Genomic DNA, 25,927 nt, shown 5'->3' with positions numbered 1-25,927 from the left:
GGTTCCCAGGAGATGGTTGGGAACAGGCAGATTCAAGAAGTCACGCATAGGGCTCTGGAGACTACCCAGAGGATCATCATGTCACAGAGATGGAGTGCCACAGAGCCACTGTACAGAGACTGAAGCCAGTGACATGACAGGAACTGCTAGGGCCACAGCCCCCTCCTCTAAGCTCTTCCTATCCTGCACTCCTGCAGGGTGAAGGACCTCTTTTACCCAGCAGCTGGGAAGAGCCTAGGTCTTTTTCAAAGCTACAAAAGAGGGTCCCTCCTAGCCCTTCACTGATCTCCTATCCCAAGCCCCAAGAGTTAGGGGCCTGGGCATGGAGTAGGGGTTACCCACCTCTACCACATACAGTCTGGATGACATTTGGCAAGTAATTTTCCTGTCAGCTCCAGTGTCTCCTCTCCAGGGGATCCAGGGTCCACTCTCTGCCCACCCCAGTGGCTACCCCTGTAGGCCCAGCTGGCCACAGACCATACAAAGGCTCTGGCTCCTCCTGGCACTCTGAATCCTAGCCAGTCACCTGCCCCCCTCTGAACTCCTTTCTGTTAAATGGTCAGTTAAGAAGCTTGCCCAGGTTTCCACAGCAAGAATTTGGCCAAGCAGACTGGCTCTCAGCACTGGAATAGAGTGAGGGAGACTCCAGACAGAAGCACTGGGCCAGGCCCCAGGAGCCAGACCTGGGATCTGGAGGGAATAAAAGCTTTCTGGACCCTGGCATCAACCCACCCAAAAAATGTCTGCTTCACACCTGTACCCATATCCCTCACTCTATTGTGAGCATCTTGAAAGCAGAGATCAGAAAAAGTTGCTCACCACTGTAGTTCCAATGAGGTGTTGGTCAGCATATAGTGGGAACTCAATAATGTGTTTAATGAGAAAAACCACTTGCACATCTCTACAAAAGCCAGGTTCTCCTTGCCTTTGTGCAGTTTCCCCTTTCACTGGCATGCAGCCTCTCTGTGATTACACCGAGGAAGAGGGGCTTCCAAAACTCAGCAAGGTGTGATCCCTGGGCACCTGGACGCCATGGCTTATGAAGTCCATCCTCCTTGGAGTGGGAGAGAAGGCAGTGGACAGAGGGAAAGTCCACCTTGGCCATCAGCCCAAGGCTGGGCACATAGTGTCAGCAACCTGTTGTCTCCTCTAGGGCCCTGGTAGGCAATGAGCTCTGCCTCCCCAACCCCTGTTCAAAGATTAAGAAAATAAAGGGATTAAGAAAGTACCAAAGGCAAGCCCTGTCTTATGACAGCATCAGACAACTGTTTCAAAATATATTAGATTTGGTTTTTATTGTAGAGCACACATATCAGGGCAAAGTGCTGAACACACAACTACAAATCATTTTTGGGAAAAAAGCTGTAAAAAAAATAAAACTGCAACTGCTTTAGTTACGCAGTCCCAACTTGAGGAATCCACGCTGGCAAAGGAGTTCTGGCCCCTGAGAAGGGCCTTCTTGATGGTGGCTGCGCCAGACTTGTGCAGCCTCCGAGGCCTCCAGCCTGGGCCTCTATACACAAAGCCCCCTGGAGCGGTGGTAGCCTGGTTGCCGAGAGGGGCTCTACTTTCGGCAGGCCCAGGTCCTGGCCTGGCTGGCAAGAAGACATTCCTAATTAATCTAGATCAGCAAAACTTGCAGCCTTCCAGGATCTGAGTGGGAAACTGCCAAAGACTTTGCCTTTTTTTCCTTTTATTATTATGATTTTTTAAAAGCCTCTTCCCCAGCTCCCATGCCCCTGGGGCAGAGGAGTCACCAACCCAGTCTGCAGGCCTGAGCTCTGGCCCTGGATGCATGCTGCAGGCGGACAGAGGGGGCGGGCACCTTCCTAGAGGGGTGACATGGGGAGAAGGCCCAGTCTGGCCAATGTAGGGGAAAGGAAAGGGAAAGGAAAAAGCCAAGAGACTGAAGGAAAAATAAAAACTCAAAACAAAAGAAAACAATAACCCTACCACACACCACAAAATTTTCCATACCTCAAATGCTAGATTTGGAAGGACACCAGTCCCTCTAGGTAGAAACGGCTAAAACTGACCCAACAGAGCAAGTCTAACTGTTCCATACAATCACACGCATATGCTTGAAAGGAGCAACCCAGCAAAGAGGCATGCTCTTGGCAAGAGAAGTCAGGACCACTGTGCTAGCCCCTTGGCAGCCTAAGGAACTGTGGGCAGAGCAGGCCAGTGGGCATGAAGGAAGCCTCAGCAATAGCTTTGGAGTGGCAGGGGCTGGCATTGTTTAAGCCTCTGCCCAGCCAACCTGAACGACTCTGATGCAGGAGGAAGAAAGGGTGTTGTATGAGCTTCCAGGGCCTGGGGAGCAGGTGAGAGGTGGAGGACAGCAGGCTCCATGCACAGCTGGTAGGGCTCCAAGAGACCTCAACCAAGCACTGATGTCAGTGGAGGAAGGTGGGCAGGAGACTGAACTTTGTTTAGAACACTGCAAAGATTGACATTTAAAGCAAAACAAGAATTTCTTAACCAAAACATTTTGTTGCTTTTAAATAAACCCAGCCTGACACAGCACCACCTTAAGACAGCTGCCCCCACACCTCTACTGGCCACTCCAGTGTGAGTTTCTGTCCCCTACAAACACCAACAGCCTTTCCATCCAGGAGGAAAACCAAAAAGATGAGAAGCCAGGTCCCGGCCAATTCTGTTCTTCAGCTTCAACAGGCAACAGACCAAGGAAAAAATATATAGGATAAAAAAACAAAAACAAACAAAAAACCCAAAAATGAAACAAAAAACAAACAAAAACAAAACCCTCAAAACAAAAGAAGGGGCAGCTACATGAGGATTAGCCAGAGGTCCCAGGAGGGTGGCAGGCAGGCCTCAGTGCCTCCGCATCTTCACCTTTCGGGCAGGGCTGCCTGCCGCCTCCGAGCAGTCCTCCGCAGACTCGTAGGACTTGCGCCAGTAGTTCTCAGAGCTGAAGCTACCCCGCCGCCGGTGTGTGGGTAGTAGCACTGAGCGCCGGTTCTCTTCCTTGTCCATCTCCAGGATACGGGGCCTGCAAGGAAAGGGAGAGGGGTGTCATCTGGGAGTTTAACAGGAGGGACCTGGCCTCACCACCTCTCCCTTGTGCCTGATCTCACAGTTCCTGGTCCTTGCACTGGGTCACTCCAGCCCAGTGGTTCTCAAATGATAGTATTGCCAGATGCACTGGCATTAGAGGTTCTTCTCCACTAAGTGGCAGTGGCCACCCCTAGTCTTTGGGACATTTCTCAATTACCCAGTGGGGTCTGCTTGACTTTTGAGTCTGGTACCCCAGGATGCTACAAAGGCTGCTGGACAGAAGGGGGCTTTCCCTATCACAGCCTTGAGATCCTGCATGATCCTGCCATATACCTCTACTTCCCAACTCTCCCCACTTTCTCCCCCCCGTCCCCAATACCCCCTTCTCTGCCAACCTCACTAGCCCCTGAAGCCACCAAGCTCTCTTCTGGCTCAGAGGCTCAGCCCATACAGCACTTCCGGCACGGAACGCCTTTCCCGTATGTCTCCCTCACCCTTTTGGTCTCAGCTTAAACATTACCTCCCCATCTCTTCTGAAATACGTCCCTGGTCTATTATTTTCCAAGTTCCAAGATTCCTTCCTAACATCTAAGTATCAACCCATCAGAGTATTTGTCTGGGTTTAACTGAATAACGGAAGTCATGGAAAGGCTACCAAACATGTCCATTTGTCAGAGTCTCTGCCCGACCCCTTCTCTCTGGGATTACAGGCAGCTGGCTAAAGGTAAGAAGGGAATGCCAACAATGCCACCAACCCAGAGGAACTAGACATAAGGCTCTGAAAAGGTGGGCAATCCCAGGCTCCTAAGCAGCCTACCCCTCAGGCTTCCCCACCTATTTCACCCTCCAGCCAGGACATGGGGCTGCTGTGCTGGCTTTTGTTGAGGGTCCTAAGCTGAGTACCTGTGAGCAGCATCAGGGTCTGCTTTGCGGTGGGACCGCTTGGGTTTCAGAGCAGGGTCCCTATTGTTTCCTGACAGGCGATCTGAAGCATAGCTGGGTGGTAACATGGAGCTGCTCAGGGACTTTGTTTCCAACCGGGGTGCATCTAATCTCGTCCTGCAGAGGAAACATACATGGGATCACCAACGGGCCTCTGGTCAGGATGTGGGCCCCATCAGACCAATTCTCTCTCTGGCCAAGCCAAGTAGAGGCCAGCTGGGCCTAGAAGCCAGCAGTCTCTGCACTGTGCTTCAGTGTTGCGTGCAACTAGAGATTGGTCTAGCTGACGTCCAAAGACCCTCCTTTTCAGTCAGGGTTAGGAGTAGAGAACAGGAACACTTCTGTTTGGAGGTCTCCAATGACAGGAATCTGCTGCCCTAGGGAAAGACCCCAGGGCTTGCTCTCAGCTGAACAAGGTAGCCCCACCTCATCCCATGGAGGCATCTACTCCACTTGTCAGAGGACTGAAAGCCCCACTGGTGGGTACCAACACATTAACAGAGGCCTTCATCCTTGCCAAAATACCAACACAGGAAGGATCCCTGGGTACAGGCCTGTAGCAGGGCTGGAGGGAAACAGAACCAGAGCTACTCTACTTTCTCACTGTGCAGACAGGGATACTGAGGCTCAAACTGAGGTGGAGTGTAAGGAGGGAAACCCAGGCCTATTCCATAATCATGAGCTTGGCTCTGATCCCACCACAGCCACCTGCCAGCTTCTGCTCATTCAAGGATGCTAACCAGGCAAAGGCCAGAGCGCTTTTGAGGGCAAAGTCCCTATCCACCACTGGGTGCAAGTTTCAAGGAACACATCACCTAGTAAAGGGAAAACATGCAAGTACAGACAAGGGAGCGGGAGTGGGGGGAATGGAGGAGCTGGGGAGATAGTTTGGGACAGTGATCTGAGGCTTTTATAAAGCCAGACCAGAAGAAGCTGGCCTGTGAAACTTCAAAGAAGCCCTGATGCTTCCTGTATGGTACAGAGAAGGCTGGCAAGTCAGGCAGGTGGGAGCAAGGGGAAGAAGAGAGGCCTGTGTAACAGAGTGGGTGGGGAATAATGGGGGCACAGCTGGCAGAAGGCCCTGAGGGCACCCTTTCCAGAGCCTGCTGGGCACAAAGAAGTAACTTGTTTCTGAAGAAGTAGGGGCTACAGTCAGAGCAAGACTCAAAGGACACTGCTCACAAGGATGCGGAAGGGAAGAGAGCAGGAGGAAAAATCCAAGAGCTGCTTTTGACTAGCCTACTTGGTGTTTTTGGTAACAACCGTCTCTGATCCTCACAGCTCCCCCATTCCCCATGGCTGCTGCCACCACCCTCCTGCTGTAAATAGACGGGAAAAACTGGCTCAGAAAGGCTATAATGCATCCTGGAAGTGGTGGGAGAAAGGCTAAAGCCTCAGTGAGGCTTCAAGCCTGATAGGCAGGAGCCACTCTGAACCTAGGCAGGGGTCTCTCTCCTGAGGCCAGCAGGGGGCGTCTCCTTCCTTCCAGCTGGGAACCAATGTCCTGATGCCCTCAGGCCCAAACTGATGGGTGGGTGGGCAGGCAGGCATGGCAGCCATCCCTGCCTCTTTGCTTTGGCCTCATAGATGGGGGGGCCAGAGGGGCCCAGCTGCACCAACTGGCCCACCAGTTTCAGCCTCCACTCTGGGCTGCTCCATGCTCAGGGAAGCAGGACCTAGCAGCAAAAGAAGGAAGATCTAGTCCTGGTGCTGCCACTCAGAGTCTAGGCTAGCCACCATGCTTCTTCAGGCCTTACTTTCCCCTTATGAGCAAAGGAAGGAGAAATGTGACTGACTCTAAAGCTTTTTTCAGTTCAGAGGATCTAGGAATCAAAGACAAGTTGCCTCCTTCAAGGCTAGGATTCTTTGGGTAGAGGTGGTACTGGGCAACACCCAGACTTGCAGATGCAAATTAGAATCCCCTTAGCCCTGATGACCTCTCTACTAGGCCTCAATCCCCTGAGTTGAGAGGTCCAGGTGACAGTGATCAGACCAAACGAGGGGCTGTCTATTAAGCTTGACTTAGAGGACTCCAAGGGTCTGTAGCCTCCTGGAGAAAAGTCCCTCCTCTGGCACCCACAGAGCTAAGAACTTGTAGGTGCCAGGAGCCCATGCTCAGGGCAGGAAGGCCTCCAGGTGCCCAAAAGCTCCAGTGAAGCCCTGGTGGAGCACTCTAAAGTTGTTTCCTCAGGTGACTGACAAATGGCAAGAGAAGAACAGAGCCATTAAGATGACAGCTTGTGCCTCAATCTGACCCACATACCAGTGGGGCACATCTTGCCCAGAGCCTAACTTCAGAACATGGCCCTCTTAAAAGGAAACCAAGGGTTGGCCGGTTGGCTCAGTTGGTTAGAGTGTGGTGCTGATAAATAACACCAAGGTCCAGTGTTTGATACCTTTACTGGCCAGCTGCCCAAAAAACAAAAAGCAACCAACTACCATGGAACAGACCAGGCCCCTCAGGGTTTAGCAGAGAGCCACAAATTTGGAGTTAGAAGGCCCAGTTCTAGTAGTAAGGTCTGGACCTGGGCCTCCTCAGGTGACAAGAGAAACAAAGAGATACCTTACAGTCTGAGTCAGTATCTAGGGGTCAGAGCAAGGCACTCCAGGTACGTGAAGTAAGGGTTAACCAGCAAGCCACCACACCCAGAGGGGTCACCCAAGGCATCAGGACAAAGCAGAGATTGGGTGGGTACAAGTACAGGTGAGGCCTTAAGGGAGGATGACCGCAGCATTAATGTAATGCACAGACACATGAACTAAGGGAAGAGAGGGAGTTGGCTTTGTCACTCATGCAACCCTCCAGAGTAGCTGCTGGGGGAGAGTATTCCCACTGTGAGGGTGGGGAGCAAGACCAAATCAGAGAGCAACTCACTGGCCTGGGTCACACAGCTACCACCTTGTGATGGCCTCTAAAGCACAGGGGGGCTCTCTTCACTGCAGCAGAGCACAGGACCACCGTTTCTGGGAGATGAGGAACCAGCCTGCTTTCAGGCCACAGTGACCCTGGAGGGAGTGTGGCTCCCTGGCCCACTGCCAACTGCTATCCCAACTTCTGGCTCCACCCTCACTAAGCAGCCTGTGCTCCAAGGCCTGGCCTTCCAATGGAGTGAGGAGACAGGGACCAGTGAGGAAGGTCTAAGCACACCCCCACCCCTTTTTATTTTTTTGCACCTGGCCAGTATAGGTATCCAAACCCCTGACCTTGGTGTTATAACACCATGCTCTAACCAAGTGAGCTAACCAGCTGGCCTCCCCTTGTCTATTTAGTAACCTGGGCCCCTAGGTCTAGGTCTAAGCTCCAGCACCGTTAAATATCAGACTCCCACAAAGCCCAGACTTGTACCCTACTGTCTCTCCTACAATAGTACCCATCCCCCTCCTGGGATCCCTCCACCCATCTTCCACCAACCTCCTTCCAACATCATGCTACGAACTCCTACCCTGTTCTCTCACAGAGCAGTTCTAAGGTGTAGCAGCTTACTATGGTCAGAAGAGCCTAAAAGTACATGAGGGGTAACTCCTAAAGAGGAGGCACCCCTACCACATGGTCCTGGGTTCCAAGCACATCTCCCCCATACCCCAGGTCTGCAAGATACCCAGGTCCCACGGGGAGCGCCTCTCCAAATCACTCAACCTGGTTACCACCAATCATACTACAGCATGTACCTGAGCCCCAGGAGCCAGGACTCCATGGATGCCAGCCAGACAACAGTGAGATTGCATTTGGAGAGAAAGCGGCAGAGCCAGACCAGAAGCCCAAGCCAATTACCTCCCCTGGTAGTCTCATTACCCCCATATTCCTTGGGTAGGTTGTAGACACATTAGAATGGTTAGGCTGCCAAATGGGCAGGGTACATGCATGTGGGCACCCACCCACCAGACCAGAGAACAAATGTGGGCTAAATCCTGCCACAGGGGACAAGCATCATGGAAGACAAAAGCAACACCAAGCTCAGTGGGGGCACTGCCTCAGGCCTGGCCAGGGTGAGGGAAACCAAGAGCTGCTCTGCTGCAGCAGAGCCCAGAGTGCACCCTGTTTCCATCCTCCATGTATCCATACACTCAGCCTCACATTTGGGCTGCTCTGCTTTTGGGGAGGGTCTCCTCCTGACCCCTGGGACCCTTTGGCTCAAATAATCAAATAAGCCATTGAGCTCAGCCTCCTACAAACAAACTGTCACATGCAAATCCCTCACTCCACTGCTCACATGCCTCAACAGCTCATTTCTCCACACAGCATGAAGTCTTTTCTGTCTTAGTTTCCATCAAGTGCTCTGCCCTATCTCTACTGTGTTCCAGAATAATAGACAACCTCAGAATTTTGGACTCCAAGCCTCTGTAAAGTGCATCTCTTGTGAGTGAACTATATCCACCCTTGAGCTCCTCCATGCCTGACTGAGGTCCAAGCATCCTAGACCACACCTTCAGGTGGCAGTTCTCTGGAAAGCCTTCCTTGACCAGTCCCTGATGAGTTGCTAAACATCTGCCTTCTCCCAAAGGACAAACGGAATAAGAGTGCCCACACTAACCACATTCCTGGCACTAGCACACAGCCCAGAACACACCAGCCTTGGTTAACATTTGGCAAATGAATATCTAGCTGCTTTTCCCAGCTTCAGACCACTCTGAGATGAGTTCACCTTGACCAAAAGCAAAGAAGCAGGCTATTTACACTGTCTTAAGCCACATTATCTGGTTAACTGGAGAGTGCTGACCTCAGGATTACAATTCTTGTAGGCAGACCCGGTGCAGCCCTGGGGGCCTAGTGAAGAGCAAGGGATTAGGATGCCCTGCCACCAACTAGAAGGCCCTAAGAGCCTACAATCTATTTCTTGAGGATCAAGTGTTGACCCAAGGCCTCTCTCCGTCCCTCATCTACAGAGGTCTCCTATACTTCCCTGCCTTCCAGCCTTTGAGTGTACTGTTACTGCCTGGCCAGCAGTTTCTAGCTCAGGAGCCAGATCTATCAAGCCTGCCCTGACCCTCCCCCTAGGCTGGATATAATTGTTTTTGTTTTTGCTGGACCCCCAGGGGATACACTCTGCTTTTAAACCAGTGTTCATTTAGCTTTATGTTGTAATGACGTGCAAAGTGCAAACCTATTATATATGAAACACAAGGGAGCATTAAGTTTCCTGTGGTGTCTACCTCCGGTGTTTTTGACCATAGAAGATACTTGATATTTCCAAGTCAGAAGTCCCTGCTCAAAGATCATTCCAAACTAGCTGGATGACCTGAGGCAACTCAATTCCTACCTGAGCCCCTTTCCAAACGAAGTTCTCACATCCCTCTCAGGGTTAACACGTGGATGTTTGGCATAGGACAGCTAGCAAGGTCCTCCAGGAAGAGCAACACAGGGTACACACCAGGGAATCAGGAAAAAACTGGAACACCAACCCCCTCAGATGAACTGCTACACCCTAGAAGTTGGTCAGCCTCTTGGTTATCTAACCAGTAATTCAAAACCTTAACCACACTACAAAAAAAGGTTAGGTCCAGCTTCCCTGCCAGGGTACCAATGACAAGAAGAGTTGCATGTTGGGCAGTCTGCCCTGGGTAGGCTGGCTGGGAGACAGCAACTTTCAGGGCAGATGGGGGAAGCTGAGGGGCCTCAAGGAGCTGAACAGCCTGCAGCTGCTGCCTCACTCCACTCTCTGCAGAGTAGCCCCCTCCATACTTAAAACACTCTCACCAATCCGCTCTCTACTTGCACAGCAGAAGCAAAAAAGGCCTTCTCTATCAGAGCTCCAGTTTCTTAAACTTAAAACATCCACCCCAATAACACACTGAGGGGGCAAGGGTGGGACCTGTGGTGCTCCATTCTGCAAACTACCACAGGACCACAAGACCCTGCACCAGGAGACCCAAGTTCAAGGTCTCACTCAACCATTTATTGATTGTGACCCCAAACACATTGTAACACCAAGCTGCAGCCTGAGGATTCCACTCCTGGGAAAGCTCTCAAAAGGTCAATTCCAGGGCTGGCCCGTGGCTCACTTGGGAGAGCATGATGCTGACAACACCAAGCCAAGGCTTAGGATCCCCTTACTGGTCATCTTTTTTTTTTTAAAAAAAAAAAAAAGGTCAATTCCAGCCTCCCAGTGAGAAAACAAGGGTACCATGTGCATGAAGACTCAGCATCACCCATATTCAAAGCCACATTTTTTTTTTTTGACCGGTAAGAGGATCGCAACCCTCGGCACGGTGTGAGTCACGGGGCCCACCCCAAAGCCACATTTTGTTGAACCAAAAAGCACTTGGCAAACCAAGTTTTTTTAAAAAAAGCACTTGGCAGCCGTCCACCCATTTCCTTCCGTGAGACCCTTAGAAAGACCTTGTCAGCTCTGAGTGACTTGAGCCAGTGATAGAACCCTCAGGCCCTCCCTGGGCAGCTTGTACAATCTTTATCTGAACTTAAGAGAAGGCAGGACTAGTTCCATTCCCCAAGCCTATGAGAAGCAGGGCCAGGCCCAATGCTTAGATTCAACCCACTGGACCCACTGGAACATGGCCTCACCAAGAGACATCAAATCAGCCAGGTACTCCCCAAGGCCACATCCTGCTGCTCTGAGTAGTGCCTGGGACAGAATGCTCCCTTTTCAACTTGTCACAGCTTGTCCTTTTGCAAGAAAAGCCCTTGTAGCTACTCTGGAGCTGCTCCTCACCTGCCTGAATCATTCTCCATACACTAACTGATGTCTCCTTTGGGTTGGGCCTGACACTAGGCCCCAGATGAACAGGGATCTCCTTGCCCGACAGAACGCAGATTTGGAAATTCACAATGGCAAAATGTATGGGCTATGACAGTCTAAAAAGGGGTGTGTGCACATTGAGAGGGTGACAGGTGTGTATATGCTTCCTGACTGTAAAATGGTCAACACTTGGGCCGACCCGTGGCTCACTTGGGAGAGTGAGGTGCTGACAACACCAAGCCAAGGGTTAAGATCCCCTTACCGGTCATCTTTAAAAAAATAAATAAAAAATAAAAAAAAGGTCAACACTTGAACCTTGAAGAATGTCTAGGTTAACCAACTTTCAGTGTGTATATATGTGTCATCTGGGGAATAGAGACGTGGATCAAACAAACAATGTTAGATGGAAAGGCATTCTCAACAGAGGCCATACTGCCCCAAGAGCCCAGGAAACAAGTCTATGGACTACACTAGGAACTGGGGGTACTTTAAGGTAAGTGAGGAGTAGAAGACGAAAGGAAAAACACAGAGACTAGGCTGGATAATGGGATTTTATTCTGTAGGCAACAGAAACACCTGTGCCTCTCCGCCGGCCCCCTGGGTTGGCTCCCTACAGCAGGGCACTTCCCCAACTCAGCTGCCTGGAGAAGCTTTGTGACATCTTCCCACCCCTCTCCAGCCCCGCTGCACCAAAGCTCTGTGCTTCTGCCTTGCAGCCCAGTCCCTAGATGGCTCCTCGGTCCACTCAAGTCAGAAAGTCTAAGAGCCTCAGTCACCCACAATAGTCATTCTTGAGGTTGATCACTGCTAGGGGCCAAGTTAGCCAAGGGCTTCCAGGGGAGCTGATTAACAAAGCAGATTCCTAACTATGCTGAGGAGCATCTTACTTACCCAGTCTGGGCAGCCAGTTATGGGAGCCACCATTCAAGAGTAAGGAAGCAGGTGGAAGACAGATCTGATACTCCAGCTATGATCACCTCCAGCATACATTCTCCAAGATAAGCTACTGTGAGAGGCTGGGAGGGAACACCTGGGAAATTCCTACTTTGGTTCTATATAACCCTAGGAGTTCCTCTCCAGGTCCCTGGTTGCAGTTGGACATGCCAGGTATACCCTGAGAAGCAATGACTGGGGAAGAAGAGAGGCCGTAAGAGTGCTATATTCTGGACTCCATTACTTCCGGATTCCGGGTTTTTTGTGTTTTTTTTTTTAAAGATGACCAGTAAGGGGATCTTGACCCTTGACTTGCTGTTGTCAGCACCACACTCTCCCAAGTGAGCTAACCAGCCATCCCTATATAGGGATCCGAACCCTTGGCCTTGGTGTTACCAGCACCATACTCTCCCAAGTGAGCCACGGCCGGCCCTCCGGATGCTGGGTTTTGACCTCTGCTGGGAACCACATGAAAAGAAAAAATCCCTTCCTCTGATCAATTCTGGGAATATTCTTGGGCTAGAGAGGCTGCCAACCGCCAAGTTGACCCATGTCTGGAGCTCCCATTTGTGCCCAGTGATCTGCCTGCACCACAGAACTGTCCCACAGGTCTGGATCCTATCCATTTTACTGATGCTAAAACAGAGATGTAAAGTTTTTACTTGACAAAGAGACAGAGCCATGCCAGAGAGACTTCACCACCACATTATTATTGAGCTGTGGGCCCGAAGGGCCAGGATCTCAAAGTTCATGACTTAAGTTAAAAAGACAGAGAACCATGAAACTTTTAAAAAAAAAAGAGCTTCACAAAGCTAGAACAATTTGAACATAAAATAAATACTCATGAGTCCATACTCATATAAATAAATAATTGAATAAATTGTGAAAATAGACAAGTCTCCCTTGCAGAAGAATTCTAAAGAATTTATGTAGAAACTCCCCCTCAAGGAGGTGGAGCTAACTCCCATTCTATGTTTTTTTTAATTGTTAAAAATTTTTATTGAATCATAATTGGTTATACATATTTTTGGGGTTCAACGTTGACATATGTTGATCAAATCAATATTACTTGTGTATATATTGTTACAAATTGTACTTATTCTTTATGCCCATAGTCCAATCTCTCCCCATCCCCCTCTCCCTCCCCCGTCCCACCGCTGACAACCCTAGATTTCTTCTCTCCTGCTCCCACTCTTTAAATGTGAGCTGTGCATAGTGAGTTCCTTCCTAAGAATACAATACGGACAGGGGAAAAATAGTAACTTTACAGTGGAAAACCTGACAAATGCTGGCTGCACTGGCCCGGTAATTAATACCAACATCAACAGTGATAAGTCGTGTTGATAGTATGTACCTTTGGTATACAGTGAAAGTGGCACTTTACCTCTGTGGTCTTCCTCCTGAAACCCACAACCTCAGTCTGACCATGAGAAAATCAGACAAGCCCCAATTGAGGAATGTTCTGTAAAATACCTGACCAGTTAATATCATCAACAAAGCAAGATTGAGAAACTGTCACAGCCAAGAGGAACCTAAGGTGACATGACAACTAAATGTAATATGGACTCTCGGGACAGAAAAAGGACATTAAGAAAAAACTAAGGAAATCTAAAGAAAGTATGCACTTTAGTTACCAAAGTATCAATATTGGTTTCTTTTTGGTTGTTGGAGGGGAGGGTGCTGGCCTGTACAGGGATCCGAACCTGTGACCTTGGTGTTAAAAGGCTGTACTCTAACTATCTGAGCTAACTGACCAGCCCCTGGTTTCTTGATTGCAACAAACATTTCATACTAATATAAGATATTAATATGGTAAATGGGGGTACAGGGTATATGGGAACTCTATACTATTTTCATAATTTTCTATAAATCTAAGACTATTCTAAAACCTATAATTTATAAAAAAAAAAAAAAAAAAAAAAAAGATGGCAAGCTATACAACATTCTAATGAAGCCTAGGTTTTGCTCTGCTCACTGACTTCTATATGACCCTGGGCAATCACCTATCCTCTCTGGGTCTCCATTCAAAAGAAGGCTTGTCTTGACCCAATGTCTGTGTGGCTGTGGCCTCTGACAAATCTCAGTCCTTCACTCCGCGAAGAGAAAGGAAAACACTGGTGAGGCCAGGTTTGTTGATGTTAGTACACCCCTGATCCCCTTCCCCAGGGAGGAACAGTCACAAACTTTGACCGTTCCCCAGGAAGGAACAGTCACAAGCTGTGACCCTGCTGAACACTGAATCCTAACCTCCCACCTTCATCTCCTCTCCTTACTCCCTGCTCATCCCAGAACTGAAAACCTAGGTATTTTGCAGGCTGCTAAGGCAGTCTAAAAATAATCACCAAGAACACACATGACAGATCAGAACCAAGGAGGAAAACAGGTTGCAAGGTGGGAGAGGGTTTAGAAGAGAGTTCCCCAAATCTTGTCTCAAGAATGCACCCATAAGTATCAGAAGCATGTGCTCTGTTCAGTCCTAAACCCGTTTTTTAACAAAAACAGCCACAAAACTTAATTTCCTGATGAAAATACAAAACAGCTTTATCCTCACAGAATTCAAATAAAAAGAGAACTTACTGCTTTCTGCTCTCCTAGGCTTCACCATGCTATGCCACTGATACAGAGAAGCCCAATTCTAAAGGGATCCAGACTTACATCTCCAGACAGCCTGCAGGCGGGGCAGAAGGTACCAGACATCAGGACACTTACTTCCTGAGTATGATGACAGCTCGGCGCTCCTTGATGTCCTGAGGCCGTATGCAGTGAGTGATTTCATCAGCAGCATATCCACTGAAAAGAAACACAGAACATAAGACCATGAAGAGGGAACACAAAACCAAAGTTCCTGGGGAACAGGGGACAGGAATACGGCTCAGGCTTTATGGCCACCCTCTGCCTGTTGTTTAAGAGGTACAAGTATCTACAGGGAAGAGAAATACCACGTTAAGCTCCAGGAAGCTTTTGCCCAGAAACCACCAAGGAAAAACCCGCCATGAGGCAAAGGAGAACCTATTAGCCTTGTCAGGCAAAAGCCAAAGCAGGACTTTCCCTGCACAGGCTGGAAGCCCTTCTCTCAAAGAGCCCTCAGAAGGCGCACCTTCAGTGGCTTTGGAGTCACTGGAGTGACTCAGGACAGACCCTGGTGAGAAGACAAAAAAACCCATGTCTTCATTCTTCCTCCCCTTCCCCCACCCTTTGGCATGCAGAGGAAGCAAAGGCAGCCAGTGACAGGAATCCTGCTGACTGTCACCAGGGAGAACTAGGACTGCCAGGTTCCAAAAGAGAATTTGTCAACTTGAAAAAAAGTTTTCAGGGCTGGCCCCTTGGCTCACTTGGGAGAGTGCGGTGCTGATAACACCAAGGCCATGAGTTCGGATCCCTATATAGGGATGGCTGGTTAGCTCACACTTGGGAGAGTGTGGTGCTGACACCACCAAGTCAAGGGTTAAGATCCCTTTGCTTCTTTCTTTTCAAAAGAAAAGATAAAAAGAAAAAAAGCTTTCAAAACCCTCCATCTGGGGGGAGATACAAAATTTAAAGACAGCTGTTCGAGATACTTTAAGAATTTCCAACATACTCAAATATCTATTTATTTTCAATGAGTTACATGATTTTTAAAACTTCTCACAGGCCAACAAATGTGGGTAGATAACTGTCCTCTTCTCAGCTAGCACCCTTCTGATTTGAAACTCTGGAAGCAAGCTCCGCTTCCTGAGCCCTCACTGGGCTCACAGGACCCATAAGATACCCCCTCCGCAAGTTCCTCAGATGAGTTGCAGGAGTTCCTCGCAGCCAGAAACTCACTAGGCCAAGGCGTAGTGGGAAGAGTATGCCTTCTCAGCTTCCTCACCTGCTCAGGATTCCCATCTGCCCCTGGGTCACACACCCTCCTCATAGGCAGTTGTACAGACACATGCTTAACTACTCAAAACACCACAGGCCTTGAAGGGACTCCTTGAAATGGCCAGGCTGGCCCAACCACGGCAAAGAACTGGATGCAAGTGCAAGTAAGATAAAAAGCCAGGCTGTTTCAGGCTCAACCCAGAGAGAGAAGTCCCTCTGATTTGGATATCTGATTTGAAGCTATACTGGTGGTAGAAGAAAAGAAAGAACCTTTATTTTACAGAACCCCTCTGCTCCAAGCCGGTCCTAGACCAGCATTTTTCAGTTTTTCATCTGAACACCAGTCTCACAAGAGATGATAGACACTTATGCACAGTCAAATCAATTTGGAATATACTAATTAGAGTTTCAAAGAGCATTAGTATGTCAAAGGATCTGAGAATTTCTACAGCAAAAGAATCTGCTGACTTTAACTGAGCACAGACCAAAGAAACTTCTTTCAAATAACACCTATTAATATCAGTCAGCCCACAATGAAAAGTGCCACACAGGAGTTGGGGAGTTGAAGAATCTGGGTTCAAACCTCAGCTTTGTCACCTACCAGCTTCATGACCTTAGTTAAGTCACATGCTCAGCCTAAACCTCAGTTTCTTTATCTGTAATAAGGATAGCAATAGGTTCTTGGGTATTCTCTTTGTTATGCTTTATAACTTAGGTATTCTTATGAGATTTTAAAAAGGGGGACAGTGCCTCCTCCCTTCCAGGCAGAATCACAGAGTTATATGACCACAGTTGACACCCCTGGAGAGAGGTGGTGAGAAGCCTAACTGCAGGGCTATTGTGAGAATTAAGTTAGATAATGCAGGGTGCCTGCCACCCTGCTACCATTTACTAAGCACTTGACACAAGCAAGAGGGACCTGGACCACCATGGGGCAAGCCAGAGCCTTGGGTTCAGCAGCTGCCAAGGAGACATGATCCAGGGCTTCCCCTGCAGGGATCCACCAGCAGCAGAGGCCTCCTGGGCCCAATTCCCAGGGTTAGGAACTCTCGGTCTCACCCCATGCTCTTGTCACTCCACATTGGGAAAGTGGGAGTCTGGGCTCCAAGACAGTACCGTATATACACATGCACATAGAACTTCTCCAAAGAGCCAACCCCAAGCTCCCAAAGGCACATTTCTAAGGCCTGAATCTGCAGTGCTGGCTACAGGCTGTTAACAAGTGCTATCAATCTGTTTGACTTGGCTATAGGCATGACCAAGTGCCCTGACTTCCCATCTCCAACAAGGAACCACTTCTCTTAATGCAGTTCTGGAGCAAATCCAGATGTTTGTCAAAGCCTGACTGCCCCCATACTTCCTGCCCCCACCTCCCAAAGGGCTCTAGAACAAACAACAAGCCATGCCAGGTTCCTGCCACTGAGCCTAGGCTTCTTAAAAACTGGTGTGGAGGTAGGACTGCACAGCCCCACAGAAAAAACCTTGGCATTGACCCCACCTGGAGGGCTCATTAGCACTAGAGTCTAGAACTTCCTGGCAGCTGTGACACAGCCCACTGACCCTTATTCAGAGTATCAGGCTCTTCTGGGAGTGGGTGCTCCAAGTCCTGACCAAGGGAAGCTCTCCTGGCCAAACTTCAGCAGAAAGTGTCCAGCAGAGACCACAAGAGCATTATTTACTGCTGAGAAACCTACTTGCTATGAGAAAAAGTATTTAAAAGTCCCAGTCTGCCAGTTTAAAACTTAATATACCCTGGGTCTAGCCCTACTCTTGACAAGAAGAAAAGTTCCAGTGCCTCCTGCTCTTTTGTTTCCACAGGGAAAGGAGAGGAGGAAATACCTTGGGCTGTCCAGTCTGCCTGCCCCGTCTCTGGGCTGAGCCCCCACCCTCAGCAACAACGACTAGTATGCCCCCAGTCCTCTACCTTAGAGTGACTCTGTAAGGAGTTGACATGTCTCTCTCTCTCCCTCTGGGAGGCTTTCCTGACCACCCTAGGCTGGGTTTCCCCTACACCGCTAAACCACACCCTCCCATGTCTCTCTACTAACTACATTTGGCCTTGTGGAAATTGTGTTTTCCCTACAAGACAAAACTCTTCAAAGGCCTTACTCATCTCTGCACATAGTGGACACTAAGTGAAACGTGTGTTGAGCTGAACTATTCACCACTTTGGAACCTCAGTTTCTACATCTGTAAAACAGATTGCAGCAAGCCCTTCCTCAGAGGATTAGGTGCAGGTTAAATGGGGAGTCTGAAAGACTCTTTATGAAGAACTGTGCAGGACCATATATCTCTCCTCTAGGGGACAGAGTTTGGAGATCAAGTTGTTAAGGCACATTTCCAAAATGGCCACCTTTCCCCATCTCCTCCATGCCCTGCCTAGGCCAGGATGGACCAGAGATGGAGGGACTGGCCAAGGTCCTGGCCTGGTGACAGCCTCCCTCCAGCTGGGCCCACCTGCCCTGGGCTTCTCCCTTGAGCCTGCCTCATCATAATAGGCCCAGAGGACCGAGAAGTTCAGGCTTTTGGGGGCAGTAGGCCAGGCACCTGGACACAGGGGTGACCTCAAATTATATAGTAGACACAAGCCTCCAAGAAGACACATGGCCTAACTTTATGAGAAGTCCTGGCCTAACTTTATGAGAAGTCCTGGGGCTTTCTGGATCCAGAGAGAAGGAGTTCAACCTGCTGAGTCCCAACTCTGTACACATCAAAGTACAAACAGTAGCTAAACTCAGGAGGCAACTCATCTCCTGAGACACTTTTAGCTAAACTTCAAGGGTTTAGTAATGTGACAGAGACTAAATAAATCTTCTATAACAACTCTATGGTATCATTAACCACATTTTGCAGATGAGGAAAACTGAGGCCCAGAAAGGCTAAGTAACCGGCCCAAGGTCAAACAGCTGAAGTGATGGCACTCGAACTTCAACCAACTTTGCCCCATCAAATGTTCTGCATTTTTTTTTTGGGGGGGGGGGGGTAGGTAGGTAATGAGAGTAGAAAGAAAAGCCTATCTGTTTCCTGGTGACAAGGTCTAATCTGTCCTGCCTTGCTGGCCTCACCAAAAGACACACATGTAACCCCCGGCCCCATGGAAGAGGTGTGCAAATATGAGCCCCAGAAGCTAGCACCATATCTCAGCGACAGCTGCACACCACTGCTCAGCCTAAAATGCCCAGCCAGCCCTGAAATTGTTATCACCTACTTATTCTCTGCTTGCTCTGAGCTTCATGATCAAGACCTTGGCTCCCTGCTAGCTTCCCTTTCTTTGCTGGACTCTGTCTTCTTGTCAGGCCTGGCAGCACTAGGGGCAGCCAAACCCCTGGCCCAGAGTTGTTCCTGAAAGTGCACACCCCTGACTTCATCCTTTGGTTTCTCCTCCTTCCATGGAATCAGAAGACTCCACACGAGAGATGTGGCCCACAACATAACTGCCCTACTTTTCCCAACTATTTTAAGCCAGAAAGCTAAATTTTGCTTTCAACCAACTAAATAAGATTAGCGTTAGGCCAGAACTGACAAGGGTGCCCTCTCCACCCAATACCAACTGTTAACTGGAAGGATCACAGGCTGAGATCACCAGTGTGTGCCCCACGGCTGGGCAATACACAGTCATTTCCAGATGGGTGGCCAAGGCCTGGGTCTCTGGGCATGTGGCCACCACACCACAGACCATGCATTAAAGGTAGCAACAAGTAAGCAATTAGCCTTAAAGTAATTATTCTAATTAATCCAAATGGAATCTATTTTAGTCTGCCCTATTCACCCTACAGGGAACAGGGGAATCTGTTGAAGATGAGATAAAAGATATTTCCCTGGAGAACAGCATTAAGAAGGGACCCACGTAGGCCCAACATGGGAAGTTTACAAAAAACAATTGCCAACTGGGTTTGGAAAGGAGTTTGAAATACTTCCAGAAGTGTCTGTAAGGCCTTGTTCCAAATGCCCAGGTTTAGACACTGCTGAGTCAATGTTTGCCACGCACCAACATCCATGCCAACCACTTTTAAATATTAAAATTGTATTCCTGCCACGTTGCCTTGATGGGTAGACATCATTGGCGCCACCAACTGAAGTCTGAGTCAGATGACAATTACTAGAATCCCTCCCCATCTGCAGGGTACCACTGTTTTCATCAGCCTTTCCCTTCCAATCTGCAGCTTTACTGCTTATCACCTCTCGGCTGGGTTCTGTACCAGGATGTGAGAGAAAGCACCACCTCTCTTACTAGTTTATATGCAGGGTTTGATGAGGGGCACTACTAACAGGCAGGTGTTCACCCGTCTGCTTGCCAAGTAAGCAGAGAGTACTAACTGAGCATGTGCCAGAAGACTTAAATTAGTGGAGTGTCTAGAACCGTGGAGCAGTGGCTTTCAACTGGGGATGATTCTGTCCCCACACCCACCCCAGAACATTTGGCAATGTCTAGAAACATTTTTTTGTTGTCATAAAAAGTGTTATTGGCATCTAGCAGGGAAAGCCCAAGGATGCTGCTAAACATTCTACAATGCACAGACAGCCCCACACAACCAAGAATTAGTGAGCCCCAAATACCCACAGTAGCACTATTGAGAAGCTCTAATCTATAACTTCAGCAGGACCTCCCTCACCAGAGTCTCTTATAAGAGACTAACAATGAACTCAATCTGCCTTATTTCAGTATCCACTCCCACTCTCCCTTTACCTATGGCTGTCCCTGCTACAGTTAAAGCGGCTACTGTTACATTCTTTGTTTGATTAATTCCTAGTCACCCTTCAAATTCCAGCTTACTTCCTCCCCAAAACTTCCAACACTCCACAGTGGGTAAGATGTCCCCCTCAGTGTGCTCCTGCATTACTCCCCTGGGCTGTAACTATCCACCTGAGGCCTTCACTGGTCTTGAACTCCATGAAGAAAAGAGCCATGTTTCAGGCTCCACCGAACCCTTAGCCCCTTCCCCACCAAGAGAGCAGGAGATAATGAAGTGATTGTGTACAAAAGCAAGCACCTATTTCAGTGCCTACCCTGTGCCAGGTCTTACATCAGACACGAAATCACCACATTTAATTCTAATAGGCTTCGGAAGTTGGCATCATCCCCACCCTACAGATGGGAAAGCCAGTTCAGAGAAAGCCAACTCAGAGAACGCCCACAAGATCCCAAAGCAGATGAGAGGAGAGCTGGATTCAAAGCCTGGGGCAGCACTTTTCAGGACATGGCTGAGCCTCCCACACAAACTCCAAAGCCAAGTTTGAATCTAGGAGAGGTTGAAAGGGACTGGGAAAGATTTAGGACTTTACTATTCTAAGGAAAAGATGAAGAGAATTTTCCTGATGATGCAATCCTGTTGCTGATCACTAACAGGACTTCATATTAAGAACTTAAAACTTCTGCTCTTCAGCCTAGGAGTGTGTATGTGTTGGGGGGAGGGGGAGTTTCAAAGTTACAAAATGCCTTGTAATCTCTCCATTAAGCACCAGACCACTGCTAGACCTCCTGACAACAACCCTGAGGGCCTATGATAGCTCAGAAAATTAATATCCCATTAGGCCAAATGGTCCTTGTGTGAGGTCTTTTTAATACTGAGAGCCCTTCAACACAGTCAGACCCTAACCCACCTTGTTCAGCAAGCCCCCTGGGAAGTCTGCCCTGGAAATCCCACCTCCCCTTTTTCTGGCAGCTAGCCAGCACAGGGATCGAACCCTGGACCTTGGTATTATCAGCACCATACTCTAACCATGGAAATCCCATCTTAAAAGGCTTTGTAAAGACACCCATCTGGGAGCACAGATCTGAGGAGTAGCTCAGAAGCCCAAATGACAAAGAGGCATCTTACAGGTAGTTCTTTTGGTTTCAGAGGCATAAGCGAGCCTAAGTAAGGCTTCCGCTGCCACTGACTTCCTAGACTTTCCCATAAGGAGGCCTTGGACACAAAGCTCTGGTGCCATCCCCAACATGGAAGCAGCCTCAGCTGTTCAACTCAGATGAGATAGATGACCTGCCCTCATGACATTAAGAGGGCTCCAGGGACCCTGCTTCTCCCCATGACTCACTTCAGAAGCCCCATTCACTCACTTCAGAGGTTAAGCTGCTCATAACAAAACCCCAGTGTGTCCTGATCCTGTACTTGTGGTGGTCAAGGAAGCTGCTCTAAACAGCTGCAGTCTAGATCTCCTAAGAGGTTTTGGGTATTTCTGAGTTACCAGGTTTACCTTTTTCACGACTGGAAGAAAGCAGCTTCCAAATAAATCTTCACTTCATATAAACAGCAAAGATGTTCCAGAAAGCAATCTTCTCTTGGGGCAAGGGTACTGAGCTAATTCTCAGCAGGATCTGGGACTCAAAATAGGCCAGGAGCCTAGGTCCTGCTGCTCACCTAAGTACAAGGCCAAATACGAGGTCAAGAGACCAGCTGTATTTTGTTTTATTTGGTCCTGATAAGAAGTAACACGTCATTACAAAGGATGGGTGGGATCTTCTGCAGCAAAAAGGGAGAATTTTAAGAGTGTGTTGCACTCTACTCCTGGCCCAAACACTAATCTGTTCAACTCCAGGTAAGTCATTCTCCCTCCTGGGAACGGAGAACAGGTATCAATTAAATACTCTCAGGAGCCTTTGCCCGTGAGTATTTTCTCTGTTAAAGAATCTAAGAATGGCAAAGCAATAAAGACTTTTAAACAGTAAGTTAAACATTTTTTTTTTTAAGCATGGATTTAGAAGTGGGAGGCCCAGAATTTAAAAGTGACTTGCTTAAAATCGCAAAGGGAAACAGACCCCTAACATCTCAGCCTTCTGGAAAGGCGCCTTTAGGTTAATTCTCAGTAAAAATCCGTGATTGCGTCAAACCTGCTTTCGCATACAGAATTCCACATAGGTTCCTGACCCGTTTTCTTGCTACACGTGTTTTAGACTCAGGCCCTTTACCTTGTTCCCACAACCTACAAACAAAAGAATGAGTCAGAACTGTAAAAAAACCACGGGCTCCTAATGGCTGCTGCCTCCTGGGCTAGAATGGATAGCTAAGGCAGCAGGGTGCAAGGCCACCCCCTCTTCCCAGGTGAGTTACCTGAGCACAGTCACGCTCCCCCTGCGCACCGGCAGAGAAAGCACAGGTTCCGACACCCGGATAGGCTTGAACTGGAACTTGCAGCCGAAGCAGAGCGCGGAGTCGCTAAAGAAGGACACGGACACGATGGGGCGCTCGAAGATGTGGATGGGGTCCACGTGAGACACGATGCAGCCGCCGGGCTGATAGTCGTTGATGACGGCGCTGTTAACGAAGCCCTCGGGGATGACGCGGTGCTCCACGAGCTTCTGGATCACCAGCTGGTGCACCCACTCGGGGATCTCGTCCACGTCGCCCGGAGGGTAAAGGCGCTCCTGGCCGGGTCCGCGCTTCTGCAGCTGGGCGCCGTACGTGTAGCCCTCGCCGAAAAAGTACTTGTTGCGCAGCGGGGCCCGGTCCACCGTGTGCTCGTTGTACAGGCCCTTCTCGGCGCGGGACACCACCTCGTCGATGCGGGCCTCGATCTTAGAGCACTCGTCCTGGCTGAAGAGGCGCATCTGACGGATGCCGCTCTTCACCTTACGCGCCTCCTCCTCTTTCTGCAGCTGTTGCTCCTCATAGTCGCTGCGCTCCGGGTCCGAGTCTTCCTGGTACTTGCGCTTGGCCCCGGACAAGGGGTAAGGTTCGGCGGCAGCCGCGGCGGCGGCGGCCACAGCGGCGGCGGCGGCGGCGGCGGCCTCCCGACTACCCGCCTTATAGTTATCCCGGGACGTCATGGACTTGAGCTTTTCACGCAGGTCCGTGTAGCCGCTGGCGGCAGCCATGGCCCCCGCGACGCTGCTCTAGGGTCCTCCGGGGCGGGCGGGCATGGCTCTCGGGAGACGTGCCCCGGGGCTCCCGGAGGTTAGGAGGTCCTCACCGCCCGGTCCCCATCCGTGGCGGCAGGACCCGGCGGGGGGCTTCGAAGAGCAGGGCGCGGGGTCGGGCCTCAGGGACGGCGGGTCATGCGGCGGTGGCGACAACGGGGCTTCCTCCTCCTCCACTTTCTCCACGTCCCGCGGGGCAAGGGCGCCAGCAGCGCCTCATGCCGCGGAGGGCTGCTGCAGAGGCTCCGCCCGACTCCCCACCAGACCCTCGGACGCCGGGCCCGGCCCGCACTTTAAAGCGCTCCTCACGACGTCACGGGCCGCCCGCCCGACGTCCGCCAGCGCTGCTCCTCAGCAGGCCCCTCACCGCGCACGCGCAGTGCTGCCGGCCACCGCGGCTCGCGAGCTCCGGGCATGCGCGTGCGTGAGGGCCGGGTCGGCGGAGGGACCGGCGCAAGCGCAGACGCGGACGCCCGTCGTCTGCCGCCCCTCCCCCACTCACTGAAGAGCTTCAAGGGAGCTCTCTCAAATAGCAACCTGCCTCCACGCCGCGCCGCCTCCGGGACGGAAGGGCTTCCTCCTCAGGGGTGCGCTCACGCTATCAACACTGTCGCTCGGCCGCATCACGGCATCGTCCGAATGTCCATCGACACCTCAGTCGCCCAGCGCGCAATCACCGGGGAACCGCCACAACCCAGGCCGCCCCGTTACCGCCCCCTTTGGCCCTTCCACTTCTTTAATTGGGCGGCTGGTCAGACGCCGGGTGGGCCCAGACCGGAGTTTCCGGAAGTCGGTTGGTAATCATGTGTGTCAATCGGGCAGTCTCCTTGACTACTGCTTCCATCACTTAATTAGCGGCGTAGAGGCAGCGAGGACCCCTAAAGGGTGAATGGGTGGCTAAATAAGTGCCTGAATGGATAACCAATCGGAGGAAACACCTCGGGCCTCTGAGGAAACTTCTGAAACCAACGGAAACTTCTCATACTGAGGGACCGAGAGCACCGAGCCCCGGCTCTAAACCCAGACGGCGATGGCCGCCGAAGCTGGACGCGCATTGTCGGGGCACCTCCCTGCCAGGCGCCGCCGCTGCTGCCCGAAGCGGACGTTGGGCGAGTCACGTCCCGGTGTAGGCGGGAGCGTGCGCAGCCGCGGGGGCGCGCCGGGGGTTGGCGTCGCTCCGCCTGGAGGTTGGCGGTGGGTATGGGAGCATCTTTACCGGGAGTGACAGAAAAAAACTTGAGACGAATAGGCGCGGGCATAAGGCGCCTATAGACAATGATGAGAGGCAATTCAAAAGTTTTGAAGCGGTGGGCCCGGCGGGAGCAAGGGCGTGGCCGTGCGTGATGCGCTGGGCGGCTCCAACAAACGGGTTTCTGCCCCACAACCTCCCATGGCTTCCCAGGATAGAGTTCCATCGCTCTCCCGTGTTCAAGACCCTTCCGGAGGGCCGGCCCGTGGCTCACTTGGGAGAGCGTGGTACTGACAACACCAAGTCAAGGGTTCAGATCCCTTATAGGGATGGCCGGTTGGCTCACTTGGGAGAGCGTGGTGCTGACAACACCAAGTCAAGGGTTCGGATCCCTTATAGGGATGGCCGGTTGGCTCATTTGGGAGAGCGTGGTGCTGACAACACCAAGTCAAGGGTTTGGATCCCTTATAGGGATGGCCGGTTGGCTCACTTGGGAGAGCGTGGTGCTGACAACACCAAGTCAAGGGTTCGGATCCTTTATAGGGATGGCCGGTTGGCTCCTTTGGGAGAGCGTGGTGCTGACAACAAGTCAAGGGTTAAGATCCTTCCGGCCTTGCCTCTTCTCCACTCCGCATCCACTGAGCTCCAGCCTCGCCCTTGCTCTGCCAGGTCTACAGACATGCCCTGTGCCACCCCTGGTCTTTGCCCGGGCTGTTTCTGCACTCTGAAGCGCCAGTTCCCTACCCCCATCTTCATTTTGATTTTTTTCGAGGCTCAGCTCTCCTCCGTCTAGCAGCCTTCCCAAATTTCCACCGAAGTGAAATGCATCGTCATGACCTGGCCTCAGCGGCTGCCTTCAGCCTCACCTTCCTGTCCATTTTGCTCGCGGCTAGTGCTCGCCATCCCCCAGCTTGCCAGGCCAAAAGCATGGTACTCCGGAATGTGACAAACACGGGTTTGAGTCTTAACATCATGACAAGCTGTGTGACGCTGGGCAAATTGCTTCCCCTCTCTGAACCTGTCTTCTGGTCTGTAAAAGGGGGATAGCATTAGGAACCACTTCATATGGTTGTCATGAGGGTGAAATGAAGTCATCTATGTTAAGCAGGGGGATTGCCTCCAGTATGGGCCTCGGTTTACCCGTCTGTAAACTGAAGGTCCATCAGTCTCTGTTGGAAAGTGGGGTTTGTTGTACGGTAACTTGCAAGGCCAGGCCAGCAGGGCCTGTGCAGTGGAAAAGCCCAAACACCTGGGACCCTGGCCACTGTCCCCAAGCTCCTTGCTTGGCCATTCTCTCTCCCAAAAAGCAGCAGCAGCATGTATGAGGGGAAAATAGGGCAGGTAGGAAGCCTACAGTAAATTTGTCTCCTACCCTTTCCTGGCTCAGCATAATGGGGTGCAGGTGGTGGTGGTAGGAAGGCAGCTGCAGGCAGTGAGAAAGTAGCCAGTGGG

The 25,927-nt window shown here is 50.5% G+C and overlaps 1 protein-coding gene across 2 annotated transcripts; it reads right to left on the bottom strand.

Annotated features, from left to right (window-relative positions):
- Nucleotides 1-1,268: 1,268 nt before the first annotated feature.
- Nucleotides 1,269-24,007, bottom strand: ALKBH5 (alkB homolog 5, RNA demethylase). 2 transcript variants are annotated; one of them, XM_063111087.1, is made up of 4 exons: nt 22,481-24,007; nt 14,298-14,378; nt 3,922-4,077; nt 1,269-3,013 (listed from the first exon to the last, which is right to left on the bottom strand). In XM_063111087.1, exons 1-4 carry the CDS (start codon nt 23,242-23,244, stop codon nt 2,836-2,838), a joined length of 1,179 nt encoding a protein of 392 aa, XP_062967157.1. In that variant the 5' UTR covers nt 23,245-24,007; the 3' UTR covers nt 1,269-2,835. The 2 variants fall into 2 exon arrangements, with proteins under 2 accessions (XP_062967157.1, XP_062967158.1); XM_063111088.1 differs by lacking the exon at nt 3,922-4,077.
- Nucleotides 24,008-25,927: the final 1,920 nt, after the last annotated feature.

Source organism: Cynocephalus volans, chromosome 10 (genome assembly GCF_027409185.1).
Source record: "Cynocephalus volans isolate mCynVol1 chromosome 10, mCynVol1.pri, whole genome shotgun sequence".
Lineage (NCBI taxonomy): Eukaryota > Metazoa > Chordata > Mammalia > Dermoptera > Cynocephalidae > Cynocephalus > Cynocephalus volans.
The sequence above is the reverse complement of the archived record's forward strand: the minus strand, read 5'-3'. Positions and strand labels throughout refer to the sequence as shown.

Coding starts and splice junctions, on each gene's coding strand:
- ALKBH5 (XM_063111087.1), bottom strand. CDS start 23,244: ATGGCTGCCGCCAGCGGCTACACGGACCTGCGTGAAAAGCTCAAGTCC. Junction 14,379..22,480: donor GGGAGCGTGACTGTGCTCAG/GTAACTCACCTG, acceptor GTTTCTTTTCAG/TGGATATGCTGCTGATGAAA. Junction 4,078..14,297: donor GCTGTCATCATACTCAGGAA/GTAAGTGTCCTG, acceptor TTTCCTCTGCAG/GACGAGATTAGATGCACCCC.